A 15,063-nucleotide genomic window follows, 5' to 3' on the forward strand; every position below is an offset into this window, starting at 1 on the left:
CAGAGAAGGAAAACGAGAAAGAACTATCGAAGGAATAACGAGAGAGATAAATGCTCGTGAAAAACACCCCGAACAAAAAGTTGATTTGGATAATTCCAATTTGTTAGGATCCTCGGAAGAAGAAGAAGACCGTTTTCCAGAGGAATTCATATCTAATTTTAATTCTGATTTTCCAGAAGAAGATGTGGAAGATGAAAATGAGGAGACATTATTTGATTTACACTTTGTGGACAACTTAAAAAAAGTATCAGAAGCATGTTAAATTGATTACTGGATTTTAAGTACATAGAAACCATTAACGTTATAGTATATTTAAACATATATCTATATAGAATATTCAAATAGAGTAAAACCTTGATTAAGTGGACACACTTGGGACCGAAAAAATGTCAGTTTACGAGAAGAATACCTAAATAACGAAGTTTAATACCGCAAATTGTTTTTAGGATAAACAATGACATAGAAATAATTAAATAATCTACAATAACTATCTACAAGGATATTTATTGAAACTTTATAAAAAATAATTTTTTCCATACAAAAAGAGTAAATGAAAAAGTTTGATATAAATACATGATTCTAGATGTAGCTACAGATAAATGAATATAATTTTCTTATTAACGAAGATATTCAAGTTAGTCATGCCGAAGAGGAGATCTCAGTCGGTTTCAATTATTAGGTTTCCACCCCTAACCCATCACTTGATAGGAAACGTGGTTAATACCTCCTTGAAAGTAAACCTCTCGTGATTAACAGAAAAAAAGAAAGCAATGCATAACTGTAAAGCACGAGGACCTATGGAGTTTACAAATTCACAATTTATCATCTACCAAGTGTCTGAATGAATGTACAATTTATATGAACAACTCAAAGAACTATGTTTCTTTCTTTTCAACCCAGCTGTGTTAAATACGGCCTTCAAGTTAATAAGAAAATTAAAGAAATTTTCAGTGGAGAGGAAGTGAGGTAAGCGAAGATAGCTCCTTTGAGATACTAATATTTATTAAACATATTTACATTTATATACAAGTTGGTTTGATTTACAAGAAGCATCATCACAGCAGGTGATGAGAGAAATACTGACAGGCTGTCATGTGCGTGCTGGTATTTATACAATTCTAATATGATGACGTCAGAACTCTTATTTCAGTTCACTTCAAAAATAAGTAAAAACACAATTGATTAAAGACAAACAGATAACAATATGAAATAAACTTGATTTTACGATGAGCGGCGAACCTATCACCACACAGTATCCCCCCAGTGACAAAGTCACGATACCAATAATGATTGTTTAAAAACAATCATAAAATACAAAGTAGTAAATTCAAATATACGTCTTAATTACGAAGAAAAAAAATCTAACTTGGAAATTGGAATACAATTAATAGATACAAAATATTTAGATGCTTTTATATTCCATACTCTTTAACAAAATATTTTGGGAAATGCACACGGCGACCAGATTTTGTAACAATTTGCTTTTCTTCCTTTGTTGGAGATAATTGCTTTTCGACCATTGGAATTTTATTTATTTTTAATATCTCAGAAATTTGAAAAGCTGGTTTAATTCTATCTATTGAGACAGTTATTTTCTTACCATGAAAATCAATAATAAAGGTTTTATCAGAACGTTCAATTACCCGGTGTGGTCCGGTGTATGCAGGTGATAGTGGAGGACGAATTTTATCTACTTTTAAAAATACATGAAAACAAGATTTTAAATTAGAATTAATATAGAACTTATTTTTACTGTGTGCTGATGCTGGTACAGGACTTAATTTTCTCATTGCGGCCATTAAATTTGTAACATAATTTTCTGTTACTGGTGGAGATAAAGAATTTGAGTTTAAAAGATCCGAAGGTAAACGTAAGGAAGTACCATAAACAAGTTGTGCACAAGTTGCATTAATATCAGCTTTTAAAGCTGTGTGAATACCTAATAAAACAATTGGTAAAATTTCGGTCCATTTATTATTTTCCTGTGCTATTATAGAACTTTTAAGTTGTCTATGAAATCGTTCTATCATTCCATTACTTTGCGCGTGATATGAAGTAGTATGGATGTGGTTACTGCCTAAAATATTAGTGAGGTTTCGAAAAGGAGTTGATTCAAAATTTCGGCCTTGATCGGTAGTTATAGTAACGGGAGTGCTAAATCTAGAGATCCAACCGTGAATAAGTGCTTTTGCGGTGGTCTCGGCAGTCATATCCGTAGTAGGGATAACTTCTGGCCATCTCGTGAATCTATCTATTATTGTAAGGCAGTATTGCTTACCTTCAGAAATAGGAAGTGGGCCAATAAAATCCAGATGGATATGGGAAAATCTTGCGTCGGGTTGAGCAAATGTACTAAAAGGAGCTTTAGTGTGTTGAAAAACTTTAGCTCGCTGACATTTCTCACAAGAACGAACTTTATTTTTGATATCCACTTTCATGCTGGGCCACACAAATCGTTTAGAAATTAAATTCGTAGTTGAATATATTCCAGGATGAGAAAAATAATGTAAATTATCAAAAATAATTTGCCTGTATGATTTAGGAATAAAAGGTCTAAGGTACTTAGTTGAAAAATCACATATTAAATTAACATCTTCCAAAGAAAAGTAATGTTTTTCTAATTTTAAAGATGAATTATTTGAATTTTATATTTCTTTTAATTCTGAATCTTCATTTTGTTCCTGTTCTAGTTTTTTAAAGTCCATTAATGGAGGTTTTGAAATTGCATTTATTTCTATTCGCGATAGAGTATCAGCAATTGAATTAGATTTTCCTTTTACATGTTTAATATCAGTTGAAAATTGAGAAATATAATCAAGATATCTGAATTGACGTGGGGAACATTTTTCAGGTTTTTGTTTAAACGCATAAATTAGAGGTTTTTGGTCAGTAAAAATAGTAAAACTTCTACCTTCAAGCATGTGACGAATTTTTTTTATTGACGCGTATATTGCCAATTATTCGCGATCGTATGTTGACCAATTTTGCTGACTTTTATTTAATTTTGTTGAGAAAAATGCAATTGGTTCCCACTCATTATTTTGATATTGCATTAAAGAACTGCCGATTGCAAAATCCGACGCGTCAGTCCACAGACTTAAATTAGCACCAGGTTTAAGATATTTTAATAGAGTTGCATCGGCTATTGCTTGTTTTGCATCAGAAAAAGATTTGTTTGAAGTATCGGTCCAAATTAACGGTAAATCAGATTTTTTTGATGATTTGTTAGATTTCTTAATATTTCGTTGTCCTTCTAAAAACTTGGTTAAAGGTGATAAAATATGAGCTGCATTAGGAATAAAGCGTCGATAAAAATTAAATAATCCTAGAAATCTACGTAATTGAGTAATCGTATTTGGTTTTGGAAAATTTAGAATTGCATTAACGCGATCACTTAAAGATTCAATACCTTTTTCGGAAATTTTAAAACCTAAAAATTGTAAACTATTCTGACCAAATAAGCATTTAGAGGGATTTATTGTTAAACCAAAATACTGCAATCTATCAAAAAGTGATTTTAGATATTTTATATGCTCTTCGGGGGTTTCGGAAGCTATTAATATATCATCTATGAAAGCGTAAACGCCTTCCAAGCCTCTAGTTACTTCGTCAATAAAGCGTTGGAAAGTACTGGCTGCATTGCGAAGTCCGAATTGCATACGAGTACTTTCGAATAATCCGAAAGGAGTTATTATTGCAGTTTTATGTACATCTTCATGGGCTATAGGTATTTGATGGAAAGCTCGAATTAAATCAACGTGAGAAAATATTTTAGTTCCATGTAGTTCACTAGTAAAATCCATAATATTAGGAATTGGATATTTATCTTTAACAGTTTGAGCGTTTAAAGCTCGATAATCACCTACTGGACGCCAGTCCAAACTATTTTTCTTGGGAACTAAATGTAAAGGTGATGAAAAATTACTTTTGGATGGGCGCATGTGGCCTAAATCTAACATATGTTGAAATTCCATTTTTGCTATTTTTAGCCTATCGGGCGCTAGACGCCGAGGTTTAGCAAAAACTGGTGAACCAAAAGTTTCTATAGGATATACAACATTATGCTTAACAATTTGGTCTGAGCAAATAGGTTTCGTTATTTCAGGATATTCGTTTAACAATTTTTCATAAAAATTTTCACCATGAACAGTTTTAATTGAAATAATGTCAGAATTTTTAAAAATACAATGAGAATTTTAATTAGTAGTAATATCATTTAAGCAACGTTTTCTAATATTAGGTTTAAGATTAAAATAGTATAAAAAATCTGCACCTATAATATGATTAGTTATATCACAAATATAAAATGGAAAATTAAACTTTCGTCTAAGACCGAAGTCTAAAGTTAACAATTTCTTACCGTATACTTTTATGATGGTTTTGTTCGCAGCTTTAAAAGTTTGTATCGGAGAAAGAGTTTTTTCTTTTTTATTTGCTGGAATAATAGAGCAGTCACTTCCGGTATCCACTAGAAATTGCTTGTTGGATTGTCTGTCTCTAACAAAAAGGCGACAATTTGTTGGAGGCAAGATGTTAGTCGCACTTACTCTTGCCTTTCTTGGTTTTTCTGGTAGATGCAGGGTTTGACACACTTTCTAGCATCCGATTTAAATTTCCGATGATAGAAGCACATTTTGGAGTTTCGATGTGGAGATGAGGATTGGCTTTGACGATTACGAAACTGTGCATAATTCCGGTTGCGAGACCTACTGCGTGTCCGCAATGCAGCTACTTCTTTTCGTAGTGCTTTAACTTCTTCTAAAAGCTCAAAGGTGCATTGTTGGTTTGAAGAAACTTCACTAACTTCACTTGAAGTTGACACTTTCATTACTTTATCAGCGATTTCAGCAGCTCTTGTTGAATTTAGTGAAGGGATTGCGGCCAATATCGACTGAACATGTTGCGGTAGCAGATTTAAAAATAGTTCCAAAAGTAGGGCATCTGAGATTTCGTGGGATTCAGCTCTTCTCTGCATAGTGCGCAAGAGTTCACTAGGCTTTCTGTCTCCTAGTTGCTCTCCGGAAAGTAAACGTCGAATTTCCTGGGACTTTGTTTCCCCGCAGCGTGCAATAATTTCTTCTTTCAGCTTTTTGAAAGGATCTTCTGCGTCAGGAGTTATAATGACGTCCCTTACAACTGCGGCTACTTCAGGAGGAAGATGGGCGAGGCAGTAGTTAAACTTTGTTTTGCTCTCTGTAATCGGCTTCGGTGTCGCAAGCTGGAAAGTTGCTTCGACCATGTGGAACCACAGGTGTGGATCAGAGATATTGAACATGGGAATTTTTACTGCAGATGATTCCGCCATAGTTGCAGTTTCCTATTAATCCAAGAACCAAACACAGGAAAGATCAAAAATAAAAGTTACTTGTATCGTCAGACATCCGGGTCACCATTGAGGTAAGCGAAGATAGCTCCTTTGAGATACTAATATTTATTAAACATATTTACATTTATATACAAGTTGGTTTGATTTACAAGAAACATCATCACAGCAGGTGATGAGAGAAATACTGACAGGCTGTCATGTGCGTGCTGGTATTTATACAATTCTAATATGATGACGTCAGAACTCTTATTTCAGTTCACTTCAAAAATAAGTAAAAACACAATTGATTAAAGACAAACAGATAACAATATGAAATAAACTTTATTTTACGATGAGCGGCGAACCTATCACCACAGAAGCATTGAGAGCATTTAAGTCGTCATTTCAGCTTGTGGGGTTTCATATTCTGTGTCTTCCAGATGAAGAGATGCTGCAGTCCGAATTATTTCACGCGAGCAGTATAATTTTGTCTCCTTGCTTTGCAAAGATAAGGTAAAGTGACATGATTCTTTAGTAGTGAAATAACTTAACAATATTTTTAGTTATGTAAAAGGCAAAAAAATTATACGCTTTAAAAATAGTTTAAAGTAGCATATTTTTTTCTTGGAATTTAAAACAGAAAAAGTTTTTTTTTTTTCATATTTAGAAAAATGGTGTCCGGTTTAAAGAGATAAAAAAAAATACCCTTTCAGAGCAAAAATGACTGTCGACGTCCGGTTACGAGAGTGTCCGCTTTGCGGAGAATGTACATAATGGTTTATTCATAGAAGATTCACGGAGAATTAAAAATACGTCCGTATTGTAGGAGTGTCCGTAACGCGAGGTTTAACTGCACATACTATATTCTATATCCGAAAAATGTAAAGCATTCCAGCAACAGTCAGTTTGTCAGTCATAGGGACATGGAGGATAAGTCTCCTCACTATGGAAACCAACAGCATTGGCAAGCATTGCGCTCAGGGTGCCTTTATTAGCCCCATCATCTGAAGATTGGCTGCTATCAAACCACCCAACGAGAGCAAAATCCTGATCCTTCACAATGACAGCCTTAAGAGGAAGAGGAGAAATTTCGTAACACAAATTTTCTTTCACCTCTATAACTAATTTAAAATTTAAAGTATAGAAAAAGTGAATTCAGACAAACCTAGAGCAAACCAATGAAGTTCCAACTGCTGAAGAAAAAAATCAAAATTCTAACGAATTATTGGACGAAAACTTCCTCATTACGTAATCCTCAATTATTCTCTCATATTTTGTATTCATTTTGATATTTTGAAAATTTCTTTTCAGTGTTTTAAACTTCATGGCTTACTCACCTTTTGCTTGAACTCACTTTTTCTACACTTCAAATTATAAATTTTTTTTAGAGGTGAAAGAGAATTTGTGATAAAAAGTTTCTTTTATGGTATAGTGTCCTCTTAACTACTGCCCCATTGTGGCTTATTTCTATGCATTACTCTAATTATATTCTATACATATATCTCAGCACATAAACCTCAGGTTTGTTTTATGTTTGTTTTCGATAGCTTTTAAGGATTTTCCAAAAAATATCAGTAACAAAAGTTTGAAATATTCAATGTGTGAACAAACTGCATCGTGTCTTCCGAAGGCGATTTCAGTTAAAAAGAGATGAAGTTTCCCAATTTTGAATATTTTTTAAAAACATTATCACACTATGTATTGTTAAGAATGTCTAATTCAAACATAATGAAATGGCAGCAAATATAATTTAAATAAAGAGAATTTAAATTAGTCATATTTGTCACAGTTTAGAATCTATACAAAATAAAGAAATCTTTAGTGTAACAAAAATTGCAAAACGAAACAACGTAATATTAATTTTATTGAAAACACTTATGTTTAGAAAAAAAACCAAGAAATAGTGAGCCCAATCAAGCGAAACATAAATCAAGATAAACATAAGTTTGACAAGAACGATAATAATATAAGGTAATGGTACTCAATATTATGAATTTAAAGACATCACATCTAGATAGTTCGAAAATAATGTAGCAACATGACACTTGTGAACGGTTTAATATGGGATATGACCCTCCTTAACAGCAATGAAGGTCTCACAAGGACCTCTTACGCTTACTACTCTTATGCAAATTTTTATAAAATTTTGGGACGATAAATTATCCTCTAATAAACACTTATTCCTGGAAGGTTTCTAGGAGAACAGCATGCTGCAAACATGCAGTTTAGGTATGATCTCATTCACTTATCCTATCCTAAGTATTAAGAAATTCCTTGAAAAGCCCAGCCACGTGCGCCATTTATATAAACTAACTGGGTATCGGTAGTGAACGATCTCATATAGAACTTCAATAAGCTAGCCCTAGAAGTCAATGTTCCTTACAGATCATAGAAGAGAGCCTGTCTGAGCAGGGCAAATTCAGCCTTCCTGTTCAGTCTGAACTATTATTTTTGGCCTGTTCATGGTATAGAGAGTAATGTATGGTACTGCCCTTGCACCATTTTGGAAGTGAATCACTGTGGACGTCGCTCTGTACCGGCATAATGTTTGACTGCCGTATAGACCTGCACTTCTTTCTGAGTGACTCAATCCATACGTACGTATTCGGTAAGGCATAGTGGGCATAAAAAATATGTTATTTTTGAAAAATAAAGGCAGTTCATAGAATTAAATGCTTTTATGTTTACTTTGCATCCTTGTGTGTGTAAAGTTCACTGTATGTAATCCTTGTGTATATTAAGTTCCTGATTCACTGCTGCACTTTGTACATAAAAGATATTTCTTTCTCTAATGTGTCTTGGAAAATAACTTTAAACAGTTTAAAGTGTTTTAACTGGCTTAACTTAATTTTTCAAGTGTCTTAACTGGCTCAAATTTGAATGTAAATAAGTTATGGATAGATTCAGTGGTTTATTGTCCTTCAAATGTTTTTTTTTATTTAATTACAAACTGATACAATGATAACTATTTGAAATCCAGTGATTAAACAGAGCAACGATACAAAACAGAGAACCATCTTTGGATGAAAACGATAATTCCAGCCACAGAATCTACAAAAAAAAAATTAAATGACATTAAAGTGTAAGATATATTAAAAGCTTTGTTCCGTGTACAAGAGGCGGCTATTATTTTCCTATATTTATTTAATTAACTCCCGAAAATATTATGTGAATTGCATACTATTTAATGTGCTATGAAATAACCTTTACCATTCTACTTACTATAATGTACTCGGAGAGCGAAGTTTCAGAAACAACTTTTAAGTTCTCTTTCAGAATTTTTTTAAATTCTGACGTTGGGGTTTTCTTTATGGCTGCGACATTCTTGAATCTCGTTTCTTTAAAAATATTTTGATTTTGGATATTTTTGGGATAAATCATTCATCTTACTTTTTGGCAAAAATTCTCGCAGGATTTTTAGTTACGAAAATAAAAACTGCGATGCGGCACTGTATTTCACTAATTTTACGTTAAGTAACATTCTAATTTATGTGGAGAAACTTAGCTCAACTTTAACACACCATTTCGCTTATAAACGATCTGACACCTTAGGTCACATGTGTGGGTATCCGTGATCTTCTTGAAGTGCAAGTACCCAATTAAAGAACTGCAAAGGAGATGCAAAATTTTCAAATGTTTTATTCACATAGTTAATTCTTTTAAACATTTATACCCTTTAACATTTTTATTTTATGTTCTTAAATGTTAAGTTGGTTACCAAGAGATAAAAAACTGAAAGTGGAACTTACAATACTATGACTGTCAAGAAAACAGCAAAACTACTGATCAGACCACCTCCACAAATGAAAAGATATGTCTTATCACTAAAATAAAGAAGTGCAGGAACATCAGTGAAAAATTAGCATTGTTCTGTTAATTTTATCATAATAAAAATTACCTTCTTCTGTTGAAGCTTGGTGAAATTTCTAACTCTAATATCTTTTCCTAATTGCAATAAAAAATTCATTAATGAAAGTGGAAGTAATATTCAAAATTTGATTAAATTCACAAATAGTAATGAATTTGAAGTAATTGAACTACTTTTTTGATTATTATATTCAATAACTGCACAAAATTTCGTAAGCCTAGCTCAAATATTTATGGAAATACGGACATTTTTATATTAAAAAAAAAGAATTTTTTTGTCTCAAATTTTTTTGCTATGACTTTGAAAATATTCAATAAAATGAAGCAAAACTTTTGGATCAATTTGAAATTGATTAGAAAATTATTGCTATAAAATTTGAGAAATATTCGTCGAAAGCTGCGCAAGATAATTTTTTTACTTAATTTAATGAATAATATGAAAAACTATGCAAATTAATTATGTAATTAAACTATTATGTTTCACACAATATTGTTCTATTCAAAAGCTTGATAACAATTAAGATAATCTTGACCTCATTCATTATAGTATTTATTGATAACATAAATTTATAATAAATTGTATTTGCGCAAATGAAGTTTTTTCAGTACAAGGTGATTTTAGTTTTGTAATTCAGCGGTTAATCGCTATTACAACTCAAGCATTTTTCTTCAAAATATAAGTTGTCATATATGGTTAAAAACAGGATATTTTGTTTACTTAGTTTTAGAACTATGTAAACTATATAGATTGTATATAATCCCACCCTTGATAACTACAAAACTAATATGCAACTCATTCGTTGAAGTAATTGATGACAGAAATAATAAAGTGACTATTCCACAATGAATAATTAAGTAATTAAGAAGAAATATGTTCCGCAATTCAGTTATAATTATTACAAGAAGCACTTTTGTTTAAAAAATAGAGTTTGTCTGATAAAGTGATGTTGTTTGTCATGTCATGTTTGGTTAAAAACCACAAAAAACAAACTATGTAATTATAATTACACTATTGTAAATACAGAATATGGGTGGAAAGTAATGGCACACACGGCATAATTCGAATAACTCTATTTTGTAAATATCTCAAGTTTACGAATGTTGTTTTGGAAGTTATTGATTTGAGTTGTAAAGGGTTCAACTACAACATATAACAACTTTATTTCAGTAAAACTAAAATCTGAATCATTTTTTATTCAAGAGACGATGGTAGATCAACAATATTTAGGGAAATTTTTCAGCATCAATTTTTCTTATAAATTTTTTTAAAACCAAAAATGGATGTAAATGAAGTTTTTTGCTCATACCTGTCTGGAAATATTTTTCTTTTTCTTTGAATCCCTCTGACGAATAAAATTGGAACTTTGTCTGACTTTATCGGAGTAAAAGTTATACGAGTCGTTTTTTGTAATAAATGCAAAATGTTTCAAGCTCCAAAGCGAGCCAATATCTTTTGACAGTGCATCTATAATATAAAGTGGTATAAAATTATACAATAATGGAAATTTGACACAATTTTCATTTTTACTTTAATCAAAACACAGAGAAAGGAGAATGGAAATTTTGGGAATATTTTGTTTTTATAAAAAAAAATGTTTATGAAAATCAGTAAGAATTTTCAAAATTACTAACTAATTTTTACTAATTTTAAGACAAATAGCAAATTACAATTTTAAAAACATGCTCTTCTTCATATCAATTAATACTAATTTTAGTATTTATATTCACAATAATACAAATATTAATTCAAAAAAAAATATTTTAGTACATAATATTTATAGCAATGAAATTAACTTCGACACTTTAAAGTAAATCTATAAATACTTTTGTTATTGACTTAAATTGTTTAACCCTTTGCCCTCTGATGTCACGGAGTAGATATCGAAAGTTAACACTCTAATACTAATTTTTATATCTCAATAATTAGTATCCACATTATTTTATGAGTTTTAGAAATTATATAAGACTATTGTAGTTGTAAAGTTAGCAGTATCATCACAACCTCAATTGATTTCCATGACAATGTCGTAATGTCCATTGCAATAGTAATTCATATATGACGAATTGACCCCAGGTGGCTGAGCGGTAGCGCTTCGCGCTGTCGTGCCACAGGTCCCTGGTTCGATATTCGGGCCGGGCAAGGTTGACTCAGCCTTCCATCCCTTCAGTGGGTCGATAAATGAGTACCAAGCATGCTTGGGAATTAAACACTGGGGGTTCCGCGTTCGGCTGACCACCTGACTGGAACGTCTGCTCCTGCAGCCCAGAGACCAAGGTCAAGAAAACTGAGATGGGCACAGTAGGCCTTGGCCCTCTATGGACTGTCGCGCCACTGAGTTTAGTTTAGTTTATATGACGAATTATTTCGTCATATCCAACGTGAGCCCAGGAATACGCTGAGAAATTTCAAAATTTATGCATTTAAAAAAAAATTTCCATTGTCTATACTCGGTCAATCATCCAAAAGCAGCTTATTTGTGTGTATATATATATATATATATATATATATATATATATATATATATATATATATATATATATATATATATATAAATTTCCTTTCATAAAAATTTTGCCGAAAAATTTAAATTAATATCTAAGAAGGGGGTAAGAAAAAGAAAGTAAACAATTAACGTTGTAAATAACTCTTACCCACATTAGCGTGATCGGACAAATCCAGTACATAGAATTGCAAAACATATTCTCTTGAAATTCGTGGATGAGTCTAAAAAAACACTATTTATTAGAATAAAATATTTTTATCGGTCTACAAAAAAAAAGAAGAAAAAAAAACAGAAAAAGGTTATGAGTAATTTTTTTTAAACAAAACTTTTTTTTATACTTGACTTATTTTGGCTATCCAAAATCCTGTTTCCATGTTGTCGCAAGCAATGAAGATGGAATGCAGTTTTACCAAAAGATCCTTAAATACAAAAAGAAAAAATGATTAGTAGGCTAATTAACGTAATTATTTTGTCAATGTTAGAATAGGTTGCATTAAACCATAAAGCCTTTTTCATAAATACATATTTTACTGCAACACGTATTTTTTCAAAAGAAAAAGTTTTTTTTTTTCGATTTCAAATATCGAGATATTATTTGAAGTTTTACTCTTCTAAAAAAAGTGGACCAGCTGATCACTAATATAGTGGATCAGCCGGAAACTGATATTTTATTTTTGCATTTGCTAGGTAAATGATTGCTCTCTAAGGCTAGTAATTAAAAGCTACAATGCCCGCTCCTTACGGCTAATAATTAAAAGCTACAATGTCATTACTCGCGTCTACTTTTCAATGTCTACTTAAAAAAGAAATTACTTCAAAAAGATAAATACTAAATTTAAAAAGAAATCGATTTAGAAATTCATATGTTTTTTTAATATTACGTCATATACTTTTATATGAAACTTCTTTTATTGCTATATCAACAATCATTTTCATAATCAATTGCCGTCTTATTATTGGTTGACTTAGTGACGATGTATGCTATTCATAGCTAAAAAATCTCCCATCTCAATCCATCTTTTCCATTCTAACGCAAGTTTTAAACCTATAATTAAATAATAGATTTTGAATGATTTTTGACTCTAAATTCACGAAGAATTCACGATAAACGTATTTGATGATTTAATACTAACAAGTATCCAATGATTTAATCTGACAAGATTGATTTCAACAATAAAAAATGCTCTTTAAAAACCATGCTAAGATTTTCAAAATGTAAACAATTACCTTATTGCTTGCTTCATCTCTGTATGAATATGCACCGTATTTTTCAGCCAAAATGATTTCTGTTGATTCGAAACATCTTGTAGCTTTAGTCGGTGATTGTAAAGAAATTTTTAGTTCAATCGGACCACTTTTGCCTTTTAAGTGAATTACATTACCTGGAGTAAAAAAAATCATCGAATTAATTATTTTACTTATCATACTTATGCTCTTTATAAATGGAATGTGCACCTCAAGGTTACATGATTAGTCCACTCTCTACTCTTCCCCTCTTTCGTTTCCCTGTTTTCGGAGTCCCGCAGTGGACTGATCGTTAAGACACGGTTCCCAGTAGATCACCGAAGTCAAGCATCACTGGCTGCGGCCAGTGCGCGGGTGGGTGACCACTTGGATCAGTGTGCGTAGAGACCGAGGGTGTGCGGTATTGGTCCTTGTTAAACTGTTCTACCGTAAAGTGCTCGACTTCGCGTGCAGGTCGTCGGCGGAGGATCAAAATTGTGATGACATGTCTTCGGATCATCCTCGGGGATGTTTCCCAGACCGTCGCCAGTAGTCCATTGTGCAGGTGCGACGTAAATGAAGAAATCAAATCAAACCATGTTTTCGGCTAATCTAGCTTTTTTTCCCCCACATAAGTATATTCCAATTCTGACTGAAACGTAATACCATGGGAAAAAAACAAGATTTTCAGCAACCATGATAACAGAGAGAGAGAGAGAGAGAGAGAAAGTGTGGAAATCGTGTATCTTTGAGAAAAGTTATGCAAAGAGTAGTGTATTGCAGTAGATGCCTTGCTATTGATTTTTGACAAAATTATATCCACATAAAATTTTAACAAGCATTAAAGTGTTCATTAATTAGGGATACGATTTTTTCACCATGCTTTCTCGTTCTCCGTTTCCATGGATACGGCAAATCTTGTTTTCCCCTTTTGTAATCATATTCCAATTTCTTTTGAAACTTACCGCAGTAGATAAAACGGAAGATTTGCCGTAACCATGATAACACGAAAGTGTAGAGATTGAGGAAATCGCGCAACCTAGTAGTAGATACGTTGCTATAGGTGTTCGACAAATTTTCATTTATATCAACATTTAATGAGCATTAAAGTACCATCGATTTGGCTTATTGTGGTCAATTTTAAACTTCTAGTAAAAGCTTTCTAAGCTTCTTTATCAGTTAAATAAAGGAAATAATTTTTTGACTTGGTTCTGGGATTAAAGCATTGATTTATGGTGTTTAAATATATATTCATTATTTTCTCTCTCAGTAGAAAATCAAAGCTATATAGATCGGCAAAATTACAGCAAAAGTTTATTGAAACAATGCCAAAATATTGACTATCAATAAATTTATATTATCGATAACATGGCAATATAAATTATACTAGAAACGGTCTGAAAAAGATAGAAATATGCGTTGTTAAGAAGCACAGAGCTCTAGAAGATATTTGAGTGCTCTAGCTAGCTGCAAAGTGAAATTTGATAGCTAGATTTCATCCTTACAGACTCGAAAGCGAAATAATTGAAGCATTGTGAAAAAAAAAATGAGATAGAGTTCACTAAAGGCCAATAAAAAAAATTCTCATAATACCACTGGTACTTATTTTTTAAAAATAAATACTGACATACTATGTATACTATGTGAAACAGCGTTTATTAAATTGCCAGAACCCCATATTCAAAGTAAGTCAGTATAAGAACAAGAAAATTCTCATACCTTTTTCGATAAAGGATTGCACCTCATCTGCTACAAGGAAATTTATAACAATCCCTCTGATATTAGACGAAAAATATGGTACCGGAATATTTTCGTGCAAACTTGCCCTAAAGAAAAGCAAGAGAGAAAGTCCAAGTAAATACAGAAGAAGAAACAAAAGACATCACTTTGAATAATTTATATTCAAGTGATCGGATAAGTATGTAGTATATAGAAATCCGATCATTAAATCAAAATTTATTCCAGGTGTTAATTTTTATTATTATTATTATTTTGCTCAGTGTATAGTGCACAAAATTAAAAACGGACCACCCTGACTAACTTTTGATCTAATGATCGGATCTTTACGTTCTAGAACTCAATCTTAAAGGTTCAAAAGACTCTCCCCAAGTATGCTTAGTGCAACCGATATTTTAAATTACGAAATCAGACACAAAAACGTAC

At 31.9% G+C, this 15,063-nt stretch overlaps 2 protein-coding genes across 2 annotated transcripts in view; both read right to left on the minus strand.

Moving 5' to 3' along the window:
- Window positions 1-4,543: 4,543 nt before the first annotated feature.
- Window positions 4,544-5,305, minus strand: LOC147806975 (uncharacterized). The gene has a single exon (XM_087168725.1). It carries the CDS (start codon window positions 5,303-5,305, stop codon window positions 4,544-4,546), a length of 762 nt encoding a protein of 253 aa, XP_087024851.1.
- Window positions 5,306-8,216: 2,911 nt separating this feature from the next.
- Window positions 8,217-15,063, minus strand: part of LOC107455668 (uncharacterized) — a 40,612-nt gene continuing 33,765 nt past the window's right edge. Inside the window, exons 21-28 of the mRNA XM_087168726.1 lie at window positions 14,620-14,726; window positions 12,904-13,058; window positions 12,015-12,095; window positions 11,825-11,897; window positions 10,480-10,637; window positions 9,204-9,250; window positions 9,055-9,129; window positions 8,217-8,356 (exon numbers count right to left, since the gene is read on the minus strand). Coding sequence (XP_087024852.1) covers window positions 8,245-8,356; window positions 9,055-9,129; window positions 9,204-9,250; window positions 10,480-10,637; window positions 11,825-11,897; window positions 12,015-12,095; window positions 12,904-13,058; window positions 14,620-14,726 — 808 coding nt within the window. The 3' untranslated portion in view covers window positions 8,217-8,244. The remainder of the gene's footprint in view (window positions 8,357-9,054; window positions 9,130-9,203; window positions 9,251-10,479; window positions 10,638-11,824; window positions 11,898-12,014; window positions 12,096-12,903; window positions 13,059-14,619; window positions 14,727-15,063) is intronic.

This window comes from Parasteatoda tepidariorum, chromosome 7 (genome assembly GCF_982258835.1).
Source record: "Parasteatoda tepidariorum strain Cologne lab strain chromosome 7, Ptep-v5.0, whole genome shotgun sequence".
NCBI lineage: Eukaryota > Metazoa > Arthropoda > Arachnida > Araneae > Theridiidae > Parasteatoda > Parasteatoda tepidariorum.